Source organism: Saimiri boliviensis, chromosome 14 (assembly GCF_048565385.1).
Source record: "Saimiri boliviensis isolate mSaiBol1 chromosome 14, mSaiBol1.pri, whole genome shotgun sequence".
Classification (NCBI taxonomy): domain Eukaryota; kingdom Metazoa; phylum Chordata; class Mammalia; order Primates; family Cebidae; genus Saimiri; species Saimiri boliviensis.
In genome coordinates, this window is record NC_133462.1 from 11,017,395 (window position 1) to 11,041,771 (window position 24,377).

Genomic DNA, 24,377 nt, shown 5'->3' on the forward strand with positions numbered 1-24,377 from the left:
AGGCCCACTAGTTCCAGGCCCATTTTCATGAACACATGCCTCAAGTTCAAAACACACTGAATCTGGAATTTCCAGCGCTTTGGGTCAGTTTTCATCTGCTTGCCTCTCTCCAATGCTGGATAAAATCCATTCGGCAGGCCTTTGCCTTATAAGCAAAGGTGATTCCCGACTAAAGCTGGAATAATGTTAAGTCCCCACAAAGGTGTTTCAGTATCACCAGGTGGTGGAGGAGACCGAGTTGGCTCCGTGAGGCATCAGCACAATTCCCTGTTCTTTGAAAAACAGATTTAGGTTGCCTATTGTAATTTTTTTTTTAAGAACAGGTGTGCTGTCAGCTAAGGCAGATAGTTAAAGATAGTCTATTTTTATTCACCAAAAACACACTACAGAAGTTCTTCAGGCTTAAAATAAACTGAGAATCGAGTGACACCAGTTCGAAACAATTTCTCAAAGTTCCCGTTGCCATTTCAAGGTCTCCACGCCTTTTCTGTCCTCTACTCAACTAGGCTCGGAAGCTGGAAACAAACAGCCCCGCCCGTGCTGTTCTGGGGAGCAGTGAGGAGAAATGGATTTTTTCAGATCATCAAAGATCCTTTGTCTGAATGAACAAATCGACTGGACTTATTGAGTGGTCTAAATATAGGCACCTGACAGTTGAGTATTAGCAACTTTTCCGCAGAATGGATTATAAAAATACCCAGGAAGTGGAAGTCAGAACACTGGGGTTCAGAATCTCAGCTTTCCCACTCAATAGCTATACCAACTGGGGCAAGGTGTTGAATCTCTGAGCCTTCGTTGAATCACTCACCTCTAAAACAAGGATGCAAAACATCGCCTCATTAACACTGGGAGGAGGAATAAATAAAACATGGATGTGAAGATGCCTAGCATGTACCTGGCACACAGTAGGTATTCAATAAATGCACAAAAACACAGAACCCTTCGCGTGGTAGCCATAGCCCTCTGTTTGGCCTGGGTCTCCCTCACCTCTCCACAGCAGCCACGCTAAGCTTCTTCGAACGCTCTGAACACATCAAGTTCTTTCAGCTCCACGAAGCTTCCATCTTCACTGACTTTGCCCTCATGCTTCAAGAGTCTCAGCCTTAATTAATATCATTTCCTTGGGGAGCTTTCCTGATACCTCAGCGTTGGTTAAACTCCTTTGTTACACAATTCCTTAGTATCCCGTACCTTCCCTCTAGTAATACTCAAAATGCATGCAAGTACATGTTTAAAACCTAACATCCCCAAGACTGTAAGCTCGATTCACGTCACTACCACACCTAGGGCACCTAGGCATAAAACAAGTGCTCACTAAGTGTCCAGACGCTGAACTGAATGTCTCCTTTCTAAAAGAATGACTGAACTTGTGCTCTGGAGACAAAAGTATCTCATTTAAAAGACACAAGTTTTTCAGGAAACAGAAAATCCAAGGTCAAGTCAGTGTGCCCGCCCCATTTTTAAAACCAAGGTATATATTCAGTCTCAAAGCTCACTGAGTAGGACTAACCACTTCTGAAGCACACACTGAGAGTCCTTCCTGAGCAGGTTACAAAGAGCTCATATTTCATCACATTCAGCTTGTCTGTCAAAACGCAACATCCCTCCCAGGGGGGCAAGCAGTCCAATTCCCCAGCTGGTTTTTATTCACACTAGAAACTTTAACTCCGTTCTAGGCCTCACAAAATGAGAGCTGTGTCCACACAAAGCCACAACAACCAGCCAATTCACTGAATCCAATGAAATAAGCCAATTCACTAGGGGGGACACAAACTGTCAAACTGGTTACTTGGTGCCTTATAGACCAAACAATGCATGATTGAATTGGTTAGCTTTTCAATAGGTTGTCTTGTCATGTGGTTGCTGCAGTGGGTGAAAGATTTTCTTTATCATTCTGTTTTGTCTTTTTTTTTTTTAAGCGCCAAAATAAGAACACATCAGATAGAAGGGTAAATAGCCAATAATGCCTTCTCTTTAAGTCCATAGTCAAACACACCGAATGCAGCCATTTCAGCATGCCCAAAAGGCAGACTTTGTGGAACAAGGCTCCCCAGCCTGTTTTTTGGCTTTAAAATAAGACCCTGCCGATCCTGATCTCGTCTTTGCAAACGCATGGCACTGGGAGACAGAGACCATGTGCAACAACAACTCTTTACAGACAAAGCCACTATTCATGGCCTCGCTGAAGTGCAATCGTAGATTTTCAATTTCATTCAGCTGAGTGCGGAAGGCTCCCACTATGAGGGTGGGTTGCTAAATGGTTCAGCTGGGAAAAGCACCCAGAATGAGAGTGAGCTTTACAGTCTACACTTTCATGAGGAGAAATGAAAGCGATTCCCTCACTCTGACTCCAGTTTTACAGTAAAGACCTAATCTAGCAACTCGGCCAAGAGCACTGAGTGATTGTTTTCTGTATCACATTGGTACCCAGAGCATAGCATTTTTTTGTTAGGGCAGTTGCTAGGGTAAGTACCAAGAAAGCAGCTCAGTAACACATGGGGTTAAAACTTCCACCCGCGGGATGGATAATGTTGGCCCCGCAAGCCCACAGCTAGCTCAGACAAGCGTTCTCCTTTCTCTGAATACAACACGCATATTTCCACCTTCAAGTCCTTCCTCACCTCATGCCACTGCCGCAGTTCCACTCGTTCTGCGACGTCTAGTTGAATGATGACAGCTGACGCCTATCCAGCATGCACTATGCCTGGTGTTCATTTCTCACATCTGATCAGGAAGGTGCTCCCTCTTTTGCAGAAAGAATGTGGAGAGGTGACTCATGTGCCCAAAGTCCAAGTAAGGAAGTGGAGGAGCTGGAGCTGACCGTAGCCCGAATTCCCAGAGCCTGAGCTCCTAAGCACTACACCCTACCCCAGCATGCCTACACACAGCCTTCCCCGGGCAGGCCACCGCTTTTCAGTAGCTGTGTAGGTCTTACTGCCTCAACTGGGGATTGAGGTCTGGGCAAGAAGGGTCTGTGCCACTTCCCCATGGTGTCTGGCACGCAAGAGGTACTGAGTGTATTTTCCATTACCAACTGAACTCCGAGGCCCTGGCTGCCCCCTCCCTTCAGATAAATATTGTATTGCTTCGTCATGCCAATAAAAATCAACGTCCGATTCCCCCACACAGGGGCTGACTTGGCCTTCTTGGCCCTGGCGGTATCTTGCTTTTCCAGTAAAACAAGTGCCAGTCTGTGTTCCCAACTGCAGCAATTTCACTAGGAGGTTTGCTCTAGGGGCAAAGGATTTGCTCATCTCTGCACTAGGATAACAAAGCAACCAACCTCATTTCAAAGCACCATTTCCCAGGGCAGTTAAAGAAAATTTCACCTTCTAGTCACTCTTTCCAAAGGATACTCCGTAACTGACTTCTGGCACGCTACTGATCTTGGGCCAGAAGTATCATTTTATTTGACTTAAGAGGTGTGGTCCACATAGCTAAAGACAGACCGGAAGCCGACCACTTCTTGCAGCTGACCCAGCAACCCGGGGAAGGAAGTCTCAGGTTAGGAAGTGCTCACTACCAGCATGAACACAGCCATCTCAGAGATGCACTGTGACCAGCTGTTTTCTGCTGAGCCTCCACTATGGTGTGTAACTCTTGAAAGCTTGGCTTGCGTGGAAATGTGTTTTTAAAGCATCATTCAGTAAGTATTAAAAATGGAGCTAGCAGTCAGAATATGGTTATATTTCACTATGCTATTATGCCACCTTCCTAATTCCCAGGTGTGCAAACACCCCCACAAATTACAAGACTGTCAGCATTTTTTAAGCTGTTCTGGCAACAGTCTTCATTCGAAGAGGAGGAGGAAGAGAAGAAATGCTCAAAATGTTTGGATTCCAGTGTCATTAAGTAGGTGGGTTCTGGGAAAATAGTGGAGGCAGGTCAGGCTGTTTTCTGGCTTCCTAAATCAGCAGTGCTTTCCGCAGGTCTGTCTCCTAACAACCTCTGGAGGAGAAAGCACTGGAGGCAGACAAAGGACTCCACGTAGAAAAGCCAGGCAAAGGAAAATCAAACAAGAGGATGCCTATGGTATTCATTATTAGTCAGCACAGGCCGTCGCGGTGGCTCATGCCACGCCAAGGCAGGTGGATCACCTGAGGTGAGGAGTTCAAGACCATCCTGGCCACTAAAAAAAAACAAAAATTAGGCCGGGCGCGGTGGCTCAAGCCTGTAATCCCAGCACTTTGGGAGGCCGAGGCGGGTGGATCACGAGGTTGAGAGATCGAGACCATCCTGGTCAACATGGTGAAACCCCGTCTCTACTAAAAAATTACCAAAAATTAGCTGGGCATGGTGGCGCGTGCCTGTAATCCCAGCTACTCAGGAGGCTGAGGCAGGAGAATTGCCTGAACCCAGGAGGCGGAGGTTGCGGTGAGCCGAGATCGCGCCATTGCACTCCAGCCTGGGTAACAAGAGCGAAACTCCGTCTCAAAAAAAAAAAAAAATACAAAAATTAGCTGGGCGTAGTGGCACGTGCCAGTAGTCCCAGCTACTTGGGAGGCTGAGGCAGGAGCATTGCTTGAACCCGGGAGGCGGAGGCTGCAGCAAGCTCCAACCTCACTGTAACGTCTGCCTCCCGGGTTCATACGACTCTCCTGCCTCAGCCTCCTGAGTAGCTGGGACTACAGGCACCTGCCACCACGCCCGGCTAATTTTTGTACTTTTTTAGTAGAGACGGGGTTTCACCATGTTGGCCAGGCTAGTCTCCAACTCCTGACCTCAAGTGATCTGCCCGCCTCAGCCTCCCAAAGTGCTGGGATTACAGGCATAAGCCACCACGCCTGGCCTATATAAAGAGTATTTCAGTATTTCTAAATCAGCTTTGGCAATTGGGGGTGGGGAGAAGAGTATTTCTCCCTACTTCAAATGGAAAAAAAAAGACAAAGTTGAGAAGCACTTTTTCTTTCTCAAAGCCTAAGCCCAAGGGGACAGAGGAGCTCTCTGCCCTGCAAACTACAAACTACAATTCTACACAGGATAAGAGACTTCATCTGCTCCTGCCTCTACATGTGACGAGTAGGCCCGATGTTTGTACTATATACAGTTAACTTTTCCTCTTCCATCCCTGCCCCATTGGTGATCCCGAAATAAAACCCAAGTTTCTAACTGATAGCAGCAACAACTCCCTTGAAGATAAAATCATAGAGCTGGATGGTATTCCAATTTAACAAATACAGGACAGGTTTGTAACTCTCAGTGGTAATTTTCTCTGTTTTCATTTATGTACTCCAAGACTTGTCACTGATTTGTGCGTGCAAGTCATCATCCCATTTTTCACCAATCTGAAATGCAGCGCCTTTACAGCTCAGTAAGGGAGGAAAGGATCATTGAAGAGATGTATGGGTAAAATGTAAAATGCTTAGCAGTGAAGAGACTGCAGCAAGCAGTTTTGGGTTCTGGTGTTTCAGTGGAAGGAAGAGCAAGTGTATTGTCACTGCGCTTGGCTACTTGTCAAGATAATGACAAGTTCTGTGTTATCTGCTCACTTTGCTAATTAATTAACTATTGTTTTAGACAACAACTCAGACTATCCAGAGTCCTAACTACTTGAGAGCTGCCAATAGTAGTAGGGAATTGAGGCACTGCTTTTTTATGCTAAGTCAAACACTCACAGAGGGCAGCTTTTTTTTTTACCTGAATAGGTTGTCTTTGAAAAATCACCATCATCAAGCAACCCTCACGCAGCCGCAGCCCGTGTACATAGCGCTCCGACTCATCCTAGACTGGTATCTCACCTTAGTGTTTCTCCTTAGACTGCGAAGAATGTTCCTCTTCCTCGGGTCTTCGTCTGTTTCGTATGGAATGACGGCATTGTCCCCTTTATAACCCTGGGATGCCTGATCCTCCTCCTTCTTCCGGATGGGCCCCAGCTCATCATCACTCCCCACGCTGAAGCTGGTTCGGTAACTAGCAAACCGCCCCAGCCGGGTGCATCTCGTCCTGTACAGCACGGGCTTGCTCACGATGGAAACCTTGCGGCCTCGCTCTAGAGAGCTGGTGTCCATTTCACTGTCGGAACCATTCCCGCTGCCGTTGGACTGGGCTTTGTTGATGTTCCGAATGGTGATGATTTTGCCTTGGGTGCTGTCATGGGGCACAGAGTATATGTTTTCTTCTTCATTCCTTGGCTTCACCACAGCATCCATGGGCTCAGCATAGTCAGAAGGATCAAACCCATCCTGAGGCAGCCAGGGGCTAGAGGACACAGACTTCCTCTGTCCATCCCTATGGCCTTGGTCTAAATAAGACAGATCCCCCTTTGTAATTTCAAAATGAACAGGAGGCTTTGGTTTGACTGGCGGAGGTACTTTGTTGTTCAGTTTACTCTCAAAATTGCTCATAATGAAAGACAGCCCATCGTTTCCCTCCAGTTCCATAGAGAGCTTAGAATGGTCTTTGGACAGAGAAGGCAGTGATGTGTCTTCTCGAAACAGGCTGTAAGATGGCTCGATATCTTCTTCCGAATCCTGCAGGTTTGAGTTGCAGAGCGGTGACCCTGCCCGGGGGGAGTTGAACACCTCTTCGGTGGTGCTACAGGCCTCGGCAGCATTATCGTACATATGAGTAGCCTCGATTATGTTCTTTTTCTCCACCACATCTTTAAAAAACGGGTGAAAGATCTCAAGTTTATGCTGGGGTTGGCTACAGGGGATGCTTGTGAACCTTCCGTCAATTTCTTGAGCAATCTCCTCCCCCTCAGTCAGCTGTTCCCGACTTAAGTCATTGTCCAGGACATCTACGGCGCCATCAGTGAGTGCTACAAGCTGAACAGGGATAATATCCTGCACTTCACAAAGAAAGGCACGTAACATAGCCAAAGAGGCCTTACGTTTGGCTGAATAAAAAACAATGTACCCATGAACCAACCGGCTCTTTCTGATGCTAAACGAGGAATGGTATGAAAGAACAGACAGTTCAATCCGCTTCTTGTGTAGTCCGATTGGTAGTTCAAGTAAAACAGAGTTGTTGCTTCCGCAATGGGAAGACTTACAGGTTTGGGACTGGAGGACAGGAAAAAGTATGTCATCTGCACTAAAAGGATCTCCACACATCAGACACATGACAATTCGCAGATCAATATCAGCCAAATCTTTGATGCTAGCAGTAGAACTGACCAGGTTTAAGTTACGCTTAGAGTCCAGGAGTCCCTTCAAAACTTGACTGATTTGCTTTTCATTAATGTTGCGTCCATAACCAATGCCGGCAGAAGCAGGGTCCAGAAAGACACACTGAAGTTTGCTAGCAATTTGCTGACCTTGCTGTATTAAGCTATGCAGAGTCTCTCCACTGGTGTCTCCCCTCTTGTTAACCAAAATTAATGTCAGGGGGAGATGGACTAAATGATTATCCCTCCGGCCAAGCGTGGACTCTCTACTTTTCTCTATACTTTCCACTACATAGGATAGTGATTCCTTTGAATTGTAAAGGCAGAGACAGCCGTGGGGCTGAAATGTTGGCGTCTGGAAAGAGTTCACAGGAAGCCTGACATTCCCCTCTATTGGCCTCAGGGAAAGCTCATACATTTTACCATCTATCACATACTTGTCATCATTTGTACACAGAGCTCGAATCTCATTGGCCAACTCTCGGGCAAGGCCATCTTTGCCCAGTATAACCAAGTTGATTCTATCAATGTTGGGGTCAGAGAGTGAATTTTTCTGATTCCGGTCAGATGGCCGGATAAACCGAGAACTAATCAAGTGCTCAATCTTAGCGTCCACACAAGCTGGGCAGCTGGGGCATGTCTCCTTTGTTGGGTGGTACACAAAATGAATGTGCTTCAGAATAAGGGCATCGCGCTCTGCTTGGAGCTTCTGTAACGCTTTAAATCGCTGTTCCTCTCCCAGCACGTCCTGAATGACACCCATCTTCTCCTTGCTGGGCTTGGCATCCAGCTCCAGCTCATAAAACAATTCGGAATATTCCAGAAGCAACTCCTGAAAGTCTTCCTTTGCTTTATCTATAATTTGCTTTTGGTGTTTGCCATAAATATCCATGTATACCGATTCTTCCAGCCACTGGTAGAAATCTTCATTCATGATAAAACTACGGGCCTCTTCCCAAGGTTTTCCGGGAGTTATGAAAAGAGAGGTCTCTAGGTTTTCTTTAAATGCCCTTCGCATCTCAACTCTTTTCCTCTCGTTCCTCAGCTTCTCTAAGTGGGCCTCGTACAGCTGCTCTGCAGGGACGGTATCCATTAAATCAAAGGGAATCCGTTCGTTTTCCATGTTGTCAATGTGGCTGGTGGCATCCCATGGTGTCTCTTCAAGCACAACAAACCACTTCAAGAATTCTGGCTTGGTTTCTAAGAGCTTTTTGGCTTTTATGCAGCTTAGGTGGTCTATTTCATCTAGATTAGGTATAAGAGCTTCAAAAGCTAATGGCAGGGCTGCCAGGTACAGCTTTCTCCTACGCTCAATATGCTCGTGCTTGAGGCGGTGGATGTGCTGGAGAAACAGCTTCTTGGCTTTCTGAGTCCCTTCCAGGTAGACATAGTCCTGGTATTCTGGAGAGGCCTGCATCTTTCGGCTGACACTCAACCAGTTCTCATTGTGGTTTTTCACAATGCGACTCACCAGCCACTCATACTTGTCTTTTGCTGTAGCTATCTGCTGACTCTGCTGCTTGAGGGCTTCAAAATAAGGAATGATTTTTGTCTTTCCCCGACTTTTATCAATGAGTTGCACTAAGGTGCTGAAAGCCAAGTCCACATTTACATTGGACCTCGCTGAGGTCTCCACAACCTGGAGGTTCTTTTTGCTTAAGGCGAAAGTATGTGCATCTCTAATGTACCGCTCAACACCTTCGTCGCACTTAGTCAGGACCACCACTATGGGCTTTTTTGTTTTTGCAAGCTGATTGTAGAGATTGGAGACAAACTTGAGCTGGTCATCAAAGTTCCTATTCATGCCCCTGCTAACGTCGATACCAAGAAGAAAACCATCAACCAGCAGCTTTCCATCTGGCATTTGCTTCTGCTCAAAGTCCTGCTCCAGCCCCAGCTGGTCAGTGCAAAAGTACATGAGTTTTTCAGCTGATGCGAGCTTGGTTGCAGCAGCTCTCTTAATATAGGGCTGCAGGGCCGTGCTTCGATGAGGTTGAAAAGTCTGATCATCAATAAATTCAGTCTGCTCCACAATGTGCATCTTACATTCCACACAGTCCTCCAGGGAGCGGCTAACTTCTCCCCAGTAGAGGAAGTGGTCATTATTGACCACTCGCCCTCCAAAGTCACTGGTGCTGAGGACGGAGGTATGGTCCAAGTGAAACTCGTCAGCACTTGGGCGCACAAAGCGGTTGCACAAACAAGACTTTCCAATCCCACACTGGCCCTTCTCCTTCTCGGTCCCAGACAATCCCACCACACTGATGTTGTAGGTGGGAATTCGGACATCTTGCTTTCTTGCCATCATCATCGTCGACACATCCTGCCACAATCGGCCACTTCCGAGATCAGATTAGTGTTTCCAACGGACCAGACGGCTTCCTACATTATTAGTGGGGGTGGGCTGGACATGCAGCTGAAACGCCAGGTCCCATAGTGTCGTATACCAGTATGGTCACTGTTCGCCACTTCTCATCGCCAAATAGCCAACATTTCTTCCTAGAAGAGAAAAAAAAAAGACAACGCATCAGCATCATAGTTTTAGAACCAAATTTTAATCAATGAACTACAGTAAAAATCAATTTTTTATTCAACAAGTATTTAGTAAACATCTCATATGTCAGGCCTTGTGCTGGGTGAAAGCAAATAAGACTTTTATCAATGTGTCCTCAGAGAGGTACAATCTAGTCCAATGGAGGAAAACTTAAGTAGGTAGGTTTTTTTGTGCTAAGTGCTAAAACAAGGGTGTGAAGGCTCCCTGGAAAAAGGGCTGATTCCAAGGTCAGCGTAGGATAGGAATAAGACGAGCCTGGAACATCTTTTTATCCAAGAAAAAAATAATGGAGCATCTCACAAGGACACAGGAGCCGGCCTGAAGGGGCTCCCACTGGCCAACTCTGGGACAATTTGGTTGGCAAAATAATTAAGTATGATAATGAATTATAAACCCGTTGCAAAAAAAAACAAAAAAAAGCAAAAAACCAGGAACCTGGGTTGGACGCAGTGGCTCACGCCTTTAATCCCAGCACTTTGGAAGGCCAAGGCTGGTGGCTGAGGTCAGGAGTTCAAGATCAGCCTGGCCAACATGGTGAAATCCCGTCTCTACTAAAAATATAAAAATTATCTGGGTGTGGTGACAAGCACATGTATTCCCAGCTACTTGGGTGGCTGAGGCAGGAGAATTGCTTGAACCTGGGAGGTGAAGGTTGGGGTGAGCCGAGATCACGTCACTGCACTCAAGCCTAGGCAACAGAAAATAACAACAAAACATGGAAGCAACCCAAAGTGTCCACCTTCACATGGATGGATAAGCGAACTGTGATGTATACATACAATATAGTATTATTCACACTTTATTTTTATTTTATTTCATTTTTTGAGACAGATTCCTGATCTGTCACCCAGGCTGGAGTGCAGTGGTGCGATCTTGGCTCATTGTAACCTTTGCCTCCCGGGTTCAAGAAATTCTCCTGCTTCAGTCTCACAAGTAGTTGGGATTACAGGTATGTGCCACCATGCCCAACTAACTTTTGTATTTTTAGTAGGGACGGGGTTTCACCATGTTGCCCAGGCTGGTCTCAAACACCTGGGCTCAGGTGATCTGCCTGGCTTGGCCTCCCAAAGTGGTAGGATTACAGGTATGAGCCATCACGCCTGGCCTACTCAGCCTTCAAAGGGAAGGAAATTCTGAAAGCATGGTTGAATCTTGAGCTAAGATTATGCTAAGTGAAATAAGCCAGTCACAAAAAGACAAACACTATACGATTCCTTATATACAGTACTTAAGAGTAAGTCAAACTCATAGAGACAGAAAGTAGAACAGTGGTTGTCAGCGGCTTGTGGGGGAAGGTGGGAATGAAAAGTTACTGTTTAATGGGTACAGAGTTTCAGTTTTACAAGGTGGAAAGAGTTACAGAAATAGTTGCATAACATTATGAAAGAACTTAATACCTGAACTGTATAGTTAAAAACGATTAAAATGGCAAGTTTTGTTATGTGTATTTTAACACAGTAAAAAAAAAAGATTTAAAAAAAAAAAAAAAGAAACGCAGGAAGTGTAAACCCCCCAAAATAAAATATTTTATCAGTGTAAAACTATAAATAGCTATCATGTGAAAGAATATCGCCACTTTTAGGAAATTCACACCTTAGTATTTTGGAGGGAAGGGCCATAATGTATATGACTGGTCCCAGTCCAAAACTTATGCATATAGAAAGAGTAAGAACACAAATGGGGTGGTAAATTGAAAAACAATAGATGAATCTGGGTAAAGCATATAGGATACTCCTCTGTGCTATTTTTATAAGTTTTCAATTATTTCCAAATAAAAAAAATTCAGGGTGTAAATACAGGATGGTTTCCCTGACAAGAACACAAGCTCTGTGAGGCCCATCCCCTGCCTAGTTCTCTTCTGTGTCCTCAGCCTGTGACACAGAGCTTGACACAAATATTTACTGAAAGAATCAATAACTAAATGACTATTCAGCATATTAAAGGGTTCCCAAGCCCAGCCTTTTAGATTTAGGAAAGCCTTTCTGTAGGAAGTTCCATTTCAAGTGAGACCTGAAGTATGAAGCACATTTAAGACAGAGGGACAGAGTGTGCAAGATCCTTCCCTCCCTGAAAAAATGCACAGCCAGCTAGGAGAACCAGCCGGAACAAAGTGTGTCGGGGGAAAGAATGGGTAAGATGCATTAGCAAGGAATCAGGGACCGGATCAAACCACTTTAAGAGTTTGGATTCTTTCCTGAAGGCTATGGAGGACCACAGAATGTGGCCAAAACATGGCACCTTAGAGGACCTAAAGTTTTAACAGCTTAAGTAACAAACTGTTACGGCTTACAGTCCTTAGCAACTTTCCAGCTGAAATCGGTAGAACGACTATAGTCTTTTGACTGTCTCCACACAAATGGTCTTCTGGCTATGACAGTTTATTCTGTACTGCAGTTTACTTATATACTCCAATACAACTATGCAAGCACTGAACCTGCAGCCAAATGAACACAGCAATTTTCTTCTGAATCTTATTTACGTTTGGAGGAACTTAGCCTTGCCATGACTTCAATATGCTTTTGTTAGCCTATTGCATAACAAATGCCACCGGAAGTCAGACCACCATGCATTATTCTGACTGACACCAGGGAGCAATGAATGGGAGAGTGCCATTGTCCCCTGTGATGATAACCTCACAAAAGGTCACAGACCTTTTCCAAACATCCATAGCTTCCTTCCGATATCCCAGAAAGCCAAACCTTTTATGGAAACAACATGTGACTAGATGTAATATGCAAAAACTGACCATTTTAAAAAGAGAAATCTTAATGACTGTAGGCAATTGCCTCCCGATAATGGCATGTTCCGAAAGACGCCATGTTCTAGAATTCAGCAGGAACAAGCAGGGTATCCACGGCAAAGAAAAACAAACCTTCCCCATCCTCTACTTTCCTAGGTGATTGCTTACATAAACAAAATTACAAGATGCTTGTGAATATCTAAAGCATGTTTACACACATCCTCTGAAATACCTAACAGGAAATATCTGCACAAAATCAATTACTCTGTAATACACATATATAATTTTGTTTCAATCCATGAAGACACTTAGGTTTAACAGAGCCTCAGACAGGACTGCTGATGAAGGGTTAAGGAAGTCTAGGGTGCTCATCTGACAGAGTCCTTCTCTATCAACTCCTTACCCCAGGATCTGTCAGGTCTTAAGGTCACCAACCTTGAAATGCAACTTGGTAGCATCGGTCCTACTTGAAGTGACTGCTGCATGCAACTGGCAGGTCATCCCTTGTCTGTGACTCAATTATTCTCTGTAAACTGGGTCTAATATCTTCCCCTTCACAGAAATCTGAGGGAAAAACAGAACAAAACACCAGCTCTCAAACCTCAAGAAATAAAGATATTGGCTCCATTTTGAAATGAACTAAAATGTATTATTCCATCCAATACCTTGGTTATTTTTATATTTTAAAGGCATATTTTTAGTTATTTGAAGAATGCTAAAGAAAGCAAAACTCTGAAGAATGCAGAACCGATTATTTTATTTTATGAGATGGAGTCTTGCTCTGTCACTCATGCTGGAGTGCAGTGGTGTAATCATAGCTCACTACAGCCTCCAACTCCTGGGCTCAAGTGATCCTTCCACTTCAGGATCCCAAGTAGCTGGGACTACAGGTACAAGCCACCACACCTGGCTAATTTATTATTATTATTATTATTATTATTATTATTATTTAGAAATGGGGTCTTGCCATGTTGCCCAGGCTGGTCTCAAACTCCTGGCCTCAAGCCTTCCAAAGTGCTGAGATCATAGGCATGAGCCACTGTGCCCAGCCACAACTGACATTTTTAAACCCAGAATGCTGCTGATCACTAAAACAGATACAAAAAATGAAAATCAGCTGGCATGCAAGTGGTTAATTTTGGGACACCTGGTAACTTTCCACTTGTTAGAAACCTAATAAGTTTCTTGGTGTAAGTATACTCTTCTTAGCTTTGATGTCTGGATAATGCAGTTTTACTGGTTCCTCAATTGGACTGAATTACACGGTAAACAAAGACTGTTATAAATCTAAAAACGTCTCAAACACTTGCTTTAAAGGAAATAACTTTAAGTGCTTGGTCACAAACACATTCAACTTTTCTAAGAGGTGGGTTAAAAAAAAATTAGCTGAGTCACTAAATTTAATGATCTGAAGGCCAGAAGAAAGAGAAAGTAGGAGACAGGGCATATCCAAGACTTCACAATGTCTTTAGAGTTTAAATCTGATGGGAACCGTGTTCTTAGCAGGCAACTAAGATACACAACAGAATCTGAATGCCCATTCTAATAATTTTTCCAACGCTAATTCTTCTAAAACGCAAGAGTTAAAACAGAAGGAAAAAAAAGGGATCCTTTAAAATGGTAACTACTTTTATCTTTTTTTATTTTTTTGTGAGACGGAGTTTTGCTCTTGTTACCCAGGCTGGAGTGCAATGGCACAATCTCGGCTCACCGCATCCTCCGCCTCCTGGGTTCAGGCAATTCTCCTGCCTCAGCCTCCTGAGTAGCTGGGATTACAGGCACGCGCCACCATGCCCAGCTAATTTTTTGTATTTTTTAGTAGAGACGGGGTTTCACCATGTTGACCAGGATGGTCTCGATCTCTTGACCTCGTGATCCACCCGCCTCAGCCTCCCAAAGTGCTAGGATTACAGGCTTGAGCCACCGCGCCCGGCTACTACTTTTATCTTTGAGCTTTACAGAGATACTTACATTACAAAAGTAAAAACACAGGACTTAATAGTTTCCCATTTTATGCCATGAGTCAGCTACTTCAGAGAGGAAAGTACTTCACAAGTATTTTGGTTTCTGCTGTAATAAAACATAACGCCGCCTTCATGCCTTCTTCAAACTTGTCACCAAGCATCTAGAGTTGTTTGTAATCTGTTAAACCAAGACACCAGGTCCCCACCAGAGTGCCTCAACTGGAAGGTAAAAGGAGGGTGTTTTCTTTTTAAACACCTCTATGAAACACCCAGGGCAAGAAGTGGTAACATTCCCAAGATAGCACACATTTTTGTAGGACCCAGAAATGCCACTGCGATCCTAGATTTACTATGACTGGGAAAGTTCATACTGTCAACAGCTCTATCAGCATATGCCTGGAAGTGTGTAGATCACCCTTCCAACCCAGCCACCTCATCCCTCTCTCCCTGAAGTAGGAAATGTTTGTGTACTCCATAATCTAGAATGCCCCCTAAGACACAAATCTTCCACCATTTTCCATAATCAAAATTATCATCTCCATGTAATGAAAATATTCGACAACTTCTGAAAACACATTGAGTTTTAAATAATCACATACAGAACATAACCAACTAATAACACTATAAGGAAATAACTTCACACAGAACTACAAGCAAAGGAAGTAAAATACTTGTTATCACAATTTTCCTTAACGTCAATAGGGGAAAGAAATGGAAATATAAATCATAACTAACGGAAAGCTAAAAGCATTCTTTAAACCTCCTTAAAACCTCATATTTCTCAACATCTTACATTTCTGAGTTTTCAAAGCTATGAATCCCCATTAGCAGCTGGTTAAAATGTTTGCATTTGGTAGATACTTGAAAAGACTCAGTTGGAGGGTAGGAAGGGTAGGACAAGAAATCCATCTATGTAGGAAGCACTTGCCACGTCAGGTAGACACGGCAGTTTTCCAGAGGAATGTATTAATATTTACCAAACAGGCCAGGAAGGATGAGATATAAAGGCTCCAATAAGAAAAGAACACTTCTTCCAGTAAGAAGAAGGCTCACACCTGTCATCCCAGCATTCTGGGAGGCCGAGGCAGGTGGATCACCTGAGGTCAGGAGTTTGAGACTAGCCTGGCCAACATGGTGAAACCCCGTCTCCACTAAAAACACAAAAATTAGCTGGGCACAGTGGCAGGCACTAATAATCTCAGCTACTTGGGAGGCTGAGGGAGGAGAATCGCTTTAACCTGAGAGGCGGAGGTTGCGGTGAGCCAAGCTTGTGCCATTGCACTCCAGGCTGGGCAACAAGAGTAAAATTCTGTCTTAAAAAAGAAGGGGGGGCGAACACTATTCTCTGGTTTATTAAAACCACTGAATTCAAGCAAAACCTTTTCTAAAAACCCGATTCTTACATTTTCATACTAACAAATGTTAAAGTAAATTTTCTTAGGATTCTTCTTTGTTTTTTCTTTGGAATAAAGATAAATTAGAGAAGAAAAGTTGGAAGTGGAGTCCAAGGTCCTTATTAATTCAATTGATTCATCCGTAAAACCCAGACGAGTTTAGAGAATCTGAATTAGTAATATGTAAAAATGATGTGTCAGGTATAAACAGGAATGATAATCTTTTTGAATCTCAGTCAGATACAGAGGGTATTTTCATTTTCTGTGTATGATCTGTTAGAATCTGAAGCAATACTCGTACTCTACTCCACTGTTTACATGAAGAGTGTCTAACAGAAGGATTCCATCGAACTCAACAAGGACAACAGAACCTCTAAAACTGAGTAAAAGAGAAAGGTCCCCGTTTGATAGCTCTAGTTATACAGCGGCTGAATTCCCTCCTTCCTGCATATTTCAGAGGGTTAATCATTTTTATTTTACCCTAATCTTTGGAATTAAGAACTGAAGTGTCCATCAACCAAATCAAATGCATATTTATACAGCAAAGTCAATGTGATGAAACAAAGGAGGACGGGGTACTGTCTTTGCTGATGAGGATCTTATAATTTACTTGAGAGACAATATTTATACTTAAACAGAAAATCAATCAATCTGGAGTAGGTGGGAAAGGTGTCAGGCAGAAGCAAAATTTGAATTGGTCCTTACAAGACTAGCACAGTTTGGAGAGGTGACATAAAAGGCATGAATAATAGTGATTAAAACAGGAAAGCACTAAACGTGTTTTGGGACAGACTGACTGGAAAAGGGTTTTCAAGAATGGGAGGCAGAAGATGAGAAGGACAGCCAGGGCTCAGAGGACCAACAAAGTGTGTGTTTACTCTGAGAATCAAATAGGAAAATAATCAAGAGGAGCGCAGTGGCTCACACCTATAATCCCAGCACTTTGGGAGGCCAAGGTGGGAGGACTGCTTGAGCCCAGGAGTTCAAGACCAGTGAAAACCCTTCTCTACAAAAAATTTAGGCTGGGCATGGTGGCTCATACCTGTAATCCCTACACTTTGGGAGGCTGAGATCACTTGAGCTCCAGCCTAGGCAACATGGCAAAACCCTCTCTCTACTAAAAATTCAAAAAGTTGGCTGGGCGTGGTGATGCATGCCTGTGGTCCCAGCTACTGGGGAGGCTGAAGTGGGAGGATCGCTTGAGCCCAGGAGGCAGAGGTTGCAGTGAGCTGAGATTGCTCCATGGCACTCCAGCCTGGGCAACAGAGTGAGACCCTGTCTCAAAAATTTTAAAGTGTGGCGTGGGGGCTCATGCCTGTAATCCCAGCACTTTGGGAGGCCAAACTGGGTGGATCACTTGAGGTCAGGAGTCTGAGACCAGCCTGGCCAACATGATGAAACCCCATTTTTACTAAAAATACAAAAAAAAAAAAAAAATTAGCTGGGTATGATGATGCACACATGTAATCCCAGCTACTCAGGAGGCTGAGGTGGGAGGATTGCTTGAACCCAGGAGGCAGAGGTTGTAGTAAGCCAAGATTGCACTACTGCACTCCAGCCTGGACAGCAGAGTGGGACTCTGTCTCAAAATAAATAAATAAATAAATAAATAAATAAGTAACCAGGCATGTGGTGTGTGCCTATGGTCCCAGCTACTTGGAAGACTGAGGCAGGAGGATTGCTTGAGCCCAGAAGTTTGAGGCTGCAGTGATCTCACACCACTGCACTCTAGCCTGGGTGACAGAGTTAGAAACCATCTCAAAATAATACTAATAATCTTTTACCCCATTGAGTTATTTATTGTTGTTACACTGCCACCTCGACTACTCACCGAACAAATAACACAGTCTAAGGAGTTAATCATCTTACATAAATGAAAACTCCATTTGAATACAGCAATTATATTTCTACCTTTCAGTCCAATGCAAATTAAAACAGTAACACTGAGTTGGGTGTGGTGGCTCACACCTGCAGTCCCAGCTACTCGGGGGCTCGGGTGGGAAGATCACCTGAGCCTTGGAGTTCAAGGCTGCAGTGCGCCATGATCACATCTATGAATAGCCACTTCACTCTAGTCTGGGCACAGGAAGACTCTACCTCTAAAAACATAAAAATAAAATAACATTGTGGGGATGGTACGCAAAACCATGGATTTACAAAGGGAAAAAAGAAAGTGACGTTTGCCCAGAAGAGTGCTGGTGGTTGTTCCCACTAGCCCAGGTACATACACTTACTCCTACCCAACGTGAGAGGCAGATTTCCTCACAGCCGCAGAATCTTACTATATCCTTAGGGCTGTGGGTACAGGCAAGCTCTGAAATGGGTCATCTGGATCTTTAGAAAGACTGATTTATGTGTTTACCTACCTGGTCTTGAAACACATGGTCTCATGCAACAGCTTCTTGGACACTGGTTCCGTGCACTCAGCTCTCACTATACCCTCTATAAATTCAATGTGCAGCACGCTCCAGAAGGCAGAAGGAAACCACAAAGGGATCAGTAGACTTTCAAGGACTAGTAACTCGGATGCCTGTTTTGAAAATGATTTGGCCTAAAGTTTTTTTTGAAATACGGTCTCACTCTGTTACCCAGGTTGGAGCGCAGTGGTGCAATCACGGCTCACTGCAGCCTCAACCTCCAGGGCTCAGGCCATTCTCCCACCTCAGCCTCCTGAGTAGCTGGGACTACAGGCGCATGCCATCCTGACCGGCTAATTCTTTTTCTTTTTTTTTGTAGAGACAGGGTCTCACTATGTTATCCAGGCTGGTCTTAAGCTCCTGTGCTCAAGCGATCCTCCCACTTCAGCCTCCCGAAGTGTTGAGATTACAGGCATGAGCCATACCACTCTTGGTCCTAAAGTTAATTTTTTAAAGAGTAGTTATGAAAGAGTCTCTGACATTCCATTTATAATTTTTGTTTGTTTTTTCTTTTTTTTCTCTCTCTCCATTTATAATTTTTGCAAACATCCCTTCCTGTCCCTCTTGATTTGTCCTCCTCACCCCCATGCAATCCCTGCTTAAAGGTATTTCTGAATTCCAGGGCAGAAAAACAGAACTAAGTTGCTACCTTACCATCCTTGCCAGCCCACACTAAAGACAGCAAGTAGCCCATTTTCCCCCCGCCACAGTTCTCAGGCTTCCGGGCTTGCAGAACTCTCAGGCTGGTCCCAAAGAAAGAGAACTTCTAAGCTATGTTATCCACAGGATGGAATCAAATTCCCCTGATGAATAAAAGGAGCTGCTTTGAGCAGAAGTACTTCCTTAAGCTTTATCCTCAGCAGCTTTCTACCAGGTAGCTATGGAATTCTAATTAAGCTATCTGATCAAAGAATAAGGCAAATATAAACAAAGACAAAATCAAAGCTAGGTAAGAAGTCCTTCTCACTGATTTAGCGTAATTTCTGAGTTACCTATATTAAGAAAAACAACAACAAAAACCAGGATTCCGATAAGCTGTAAAAATATTCTACGTCAAAGAAAATAAAAAACCAAGGCAAATCGAAATTGGAGGCACTCCAATAGGCCTAGTATCGCAGCGTAATTACTATTACCACAGTGAGCTGAGATTCTCACCAAGCCAAGATACAAAAAAATAGCCAAGTCTTACCTTTGAAATTTCCTGGCGTTACGACCAGTTTTACACTCGAAATGGCAAATAAAACCTGTATAATTAGTCCAGCAGTTGCTTCTAAAGACTTATAATCTATTAAGGTGTTTTTTTTTTTTTTTTTTTTTTAAAAAGCTTCTCAGTAGGAAAAAACTTCCTTTCGAAAGAACATTCTCTATATAAATGTCCCTGAATATGCAAGAAGAGCTGCAAGCAGCCAAATGTGCCTTGTCAACAAAGGACAGTGCTGAAGAAACAGGCATTTCTGTCAATTGGGAAAAATGGGGCAGCTTATTTTCGAGTCCAACAGTAAGCCTTGCTATTCCCCAACGGCATGTTAGGATGGCATGAGGATTTCAGCCCATTATTTCTAATTATTCTTCTCTACTCATTTGCATTATTCTACAAATTGCCAGTCCTAAAACAGGCTATCACAAGTAATAAAAGTTATACAACATGTATACCCTTCTTTTAAAAAGGATGATTGGCTGTTATTTTATCTAATGCACCTGTCCTGAAGAGAAGCTAAGAAGCTAAGTAATGGAACCAACTTCTAAATCCAGCTAATTTTAGTAGGGAACAATTTGGATTTACAAATTAAAGAAAGAACTAAAGATTCATACCAGCACAATAAACACTTATAGTCCTCTTTGCATTTTCTGGCCTCCAAATTTACTTAGATGCTTGTCTTACTTCAAGTGAAGTTAAAAACAGAGGCATGAGAGAAATGAAAGAGTTACAAGGCAGAACATGAAGAGGGGTCTGGAATCAGCACGGACTTGTGTCCTAGGTTCAATTAATCATATTCATCATATTTGAAGATCTGCTAAATCGAGGTTGTTTGTTCCTATCTTCTAGAAATGAACATATGAGTTAATAGGTTTAAAATTAAATGAATTCTTTGAATGAAAAGATGTTACATGGGGCATTATTAATGAAAAGTCATAAAATATGTCTTGTTCATATTTTTTATTAAGAAAAATATTATTATCATCATTTGTAGACAGGGTCTCACTCTATCACCCAGGCTGAAGTGCAGTCACGTAATCACGGCTCACTGCAGTCCCAGTGTCCCCAGGATCAGGTAATCCTCCCACCTCAGCCTCCAGAATAGCTGGGACTACAAGCGTATGCCATCGTGCCTGGCTAACTTTTGTATTATTATTTTTTTTTTCTGAGATCAATTTTGCTCTTCTTGCCCAGGCTGAAGTGCAATGGCAACATCTGGGCTCACCTCAACCTTCACCTTTTGGGTTCAAGTGATTCTCCTGCCTCAGCCTCCAGAGTAGCTGAGATTACAAGTGCCTGCCACCATGCCTGGCTAATTTTGTATTTTTAGTAGAGATGGGGTGTCTCCATGTTGGTCAGGCTGGTCTTGAACCCCTGACCTCAGGTGATCTGCCCACCTGGGCCTTCTAAAGTGCTGGGATTACAGGCGCGAGCCACCACGCCCAGCTGCTTTATACACTTTTCTATACACTCTCCCCTTTCTACACTAGGCCCCTGCCTGGGGTCATGTCAAACAGGTGACTCTAATCCCGGCTGCATAGCAAGAGAGAAGAAATACAGAGAGAGCACCCTGGGGAGCCCTGGATGGAACTGGCAGGTTTTCAGGGCTACTACGAAGGCTCAACAGGTGGCCTTTCAGCCTCAAGAGAGCAAACCCAATTTGATCTGTTTCTGTTTCTTTTTGTGAGACAGAGTCTTACTCTGTTGCTCAGGCTGGAGTACAGTGGCATAATCATGACTTACTGTAGCCTCGATCTCCTGGCTCAAGCAATCCTCCCACCAAGTCTCCTGAGTGGCTGGACCACCATGCCCACCTAATTTTTATAATTTTTATTTTTTGTAAAGACAGGACCTCACTATGTTGCCCAGGCTGGTGTAGAACTCTTAGGCTCAAACAATCCTCTCAACTTGGCCTCCCAAAGTGTTGGAGTTACAGGTGTGAGCCACCTTACCCAGCCTTTGATGTTTTGTACGTTGGTGTCCCATGTTAAAAAAAAATAATACTGTGGTTGGGCGTAGTGGCTCACGCCTGTAACCCTAGCACTTTGGAAGGCCGAGGCAGGTGGATTACGAGGTCAGGAGTTCAAGACCAGCATGGCCAAAATGGTGAAACCCCATCTCTACTAAAAATACAAAAATTAGCAGGACACGGTGGCAGGCGCCTGTAATCTCAGCTACTTGGGAAGCTGAAGCAGGATAATCGTTTGAAACCGGGCAGCAGAGGTTGCAGTGAGCCGAGATCGCGCCACTGCACTCCAGCCTGGATGACCGAGTGAGATTCCAGAATCTCAACAAAAAAAAAAGTTTTAAGTTCTAGAGGTCTTTTTTTGAGACGGTCTCGTTCTGTCATCCGGGTTGGAGTGCAGTGGTGCAATCTTGGCTCACTGTAACCTCCACCTCCAGGGTTCAAGTCATTCTCCTGCCTCAGCCTCCCAAGTAGCTGGAACTACAGGCACACGCCACCACACCCGGCTAATTTTTGCATTTTTTTTTTTTTTTTTTTTTTTTTGAGACGGAGTTTCGCTCTTGTTACCCAGGCTGGAGTGCAATGGCGCGATCTCGGCTCACCGCAACCTCTGCCTCCTGGGCTCAGGCAATTCTCCTGTCTCAGCCTCCTAAGTAGCTCGGATTACAGGCATGCGCCACCACGCCCAGCTAGTTTTTTGTATTTTTAGTAGAGACGGGGTTTCACCATGTTGACCAGGATGGTCTCGATCTCTCAACCTCGTGATCCACCCGCCTCGGCCTCCCAAAGTGCTGGGATTACAGGCTTGAGCCACCGCGCCCGGCCTAATTTTTGCATTTTTAGTAGAGACAGGCTGGACTTGATCTCCTGACCTTGTGATCCACCCGCCTCAGCTTCCCAAGGTGCTGGGATTATAGGCCTGAGCCACTGCAGCCCTTACAGTTTTTTTTTTTTTAAAGAAGTTCAAAAAACTTCATGGTTCAAAAAACCATTTAATGCTCAGACATCTGGTCTTCTGATTTCCAACCTAGGCCAGGAGACAAGGGTCAGAAAGAGCCTTGTAATCTACCCCCAAACCTCTTTTCTCCTCCTCTCATTTGGTAAGCCTGTCCAGAAGAGTAACTGCTGAGACAGAGAGAAAGGCAGTAACTCAGCTAGAGAGACACGCACCCCAGTCCAGAACCCAGGTCTCCTGATACCAGCCCCAGCTTCTGTCCCCCCAATCCTCCACACTGCCCTGGCTGGAGAACAGAAACACGGAGCACAGGCACATATGGTGGGAGATGCTGGGGCCAAGTCTGTGGAGGGCCCTGACATGCTAAAGACAGTCTGGACTTCTTCCTCTGACGAACCGCAGCCTTGTGAGCAAGAATGGCTTGGTCAGGACCAGGCTGGAGAAGGGAACTCTGACAGTAATCTGCATACTCTCCCCGCTTTCTACCTCTGTCCTGCTATTTCATCCTCGCCCACTGGATAAACGCTTCCCATGTAAAGGCCAACTCCAACCTGGTCATAATAAGCACTATGAAAAACAACTGCTTATGATGGAATCACGGAAACGCTGACACAGTGGTGGTGTGAGATGCTCCTTTGAAAAGCCTTGTTAGGCCCAGTCTTTGTAATTTCGTGGTGGCTCACAGGAAGCGCCTGGGAGCCAGATGCTTTCTGCCTGTGCTCAAGGCCGTAATTTCCTTCCCATACTTAAACTGATGACCCTGTCATCGGTTAACAGGGGAGTTAACCAAGGGAACAGGGCAGATAAAGAAAAAGCAAAATCTGAAGAAAACTGGCTGATTCGAAAAAAATTCCTAAGATTCTTCTTGAGATGAACAACTAAGAAGACTCCTAGATGAACATGATTTGCTGTCTCTCCAAATAAAAGCCCCTGGAAGGCAGGCAGAGCTGGGAGGGCTGGCAGCCAGCTCCCTCAGGTCACAGATGTGGAAGCTGAAGGGGAGAGGGGAGGGCAGTCCCAGAAGCTGCTGTCAGAGCTGTCTCTGCCCTAAGAAGGGCCTTGCTCCCACTCCCCCACTACCCCATGCTGTCTCTCCACTCTGCAGAGGTGATCACATTCGTCAAGACCCTAGAGTCAAAGTAACTGGGAAGGGGACAAAAAAGAATGACATCCAGCCGGTCTCATTTATTACAGCAATAATCTCCACCCATCACTAAATGTATACATCTATAAAAGACTGTCTATATGTTCTATATAGCACCTAGCCACCGCTCAACACTTCAAGACACATTTCAGAGAAAAAAAAAAGACGAATTTCAAACTTAAGTAATACGTCCTGTTGGAGAGCCTGAAAATAACTAAGAAAACATTTGTGATCATACAAGGAATTGAATAAGTAGCATTCTCTTTTTTTCTTTTTTTGAGATGGAGTCTTACTCTGTCACCCAGACTGGAATGCAGTGTTAAGCGATCTTGGCTGACTGCAACCTCCGCCTCCCAGGTTCAAGTGATTCTCCTGCCTCAGTCTCCTGAGTAGCTGGGATTACAGGCACGTGCCACCACGCCCAGCTAATTTTTGTATTTTTAGTAAAGATGGGGTTTCACTATGTTGGTCAGGCTGTCTTGAACTCCTAGCCTCATGATCCACCTGTTTCGGCCTCCCAAAGTGCTGGGATTACAGGCCTGAGCCACAACCCCAGCCATAAGTAGCATTTTCTGTGAAGTGCTAGCTTCATGATTTTCCTTTAGATAAGAGACCAGAATAGTAATTTGTTCTTCCTTATCAATTGCCATTCCTTAGAAAGTGCTTGGCCAGTAATTTCAGGAAGATCAATGAGTCATCTCTTATCACTGCTTTAGCCCCGGGCCTTAAGAAGGAAAACAGGTCTGGCCTACTCTTCCATGACAGCTGTCCTACCTGCTAGAGGAAGTCACCTTGACCTCATATATTTGGCTGCTATTCAGAACACTATGTCTCTTGGTCCAGATTATCAAAAGCATGCACTAGGTAACAACATACCTTTCTCAGTTACATATGCACAGAATGCCCAAGATAAACCCACTGAGTGGTCCCCTCCGTG

General features: G+C 44.3%; 1 protein-coding gene across 2 annotated transcripts in view; it reads right to left on the reverse strand.

Moving 5' to 3' along the window:
• The window catches only part of ARHGAP35 (Rho GTPase activating protein 35), a 144,164-nt gene that overhangs the window by 76,250 nt on the left and 43,537 nt on the right, over window positions 1–24,377 (reverse strand). The window contains exons 2-3 of one of the 2 annotated variants that reach the window (XM_039465871.2): window positions 12,838–12,966; window positions 5,739–9,607 (exon numbers count right to left, since the gene is read on the reverse strand). In XM_039465871.2, the coding sequence (XP_039321805.1) occupies window positions 5,739–9,419 (3,681 nt within the window). In that variant the 5' untranslated portion in view covers window positions 9,420–9,607; window positions 12,838–12,966. The remainder of the gene's footprint in view (window positions 1–5,738; window positions 9,608–12,837; window positions 12,967–24,377) is intronic. The other variant, XM_039465872.2, reaches the window with a different exon arrangement.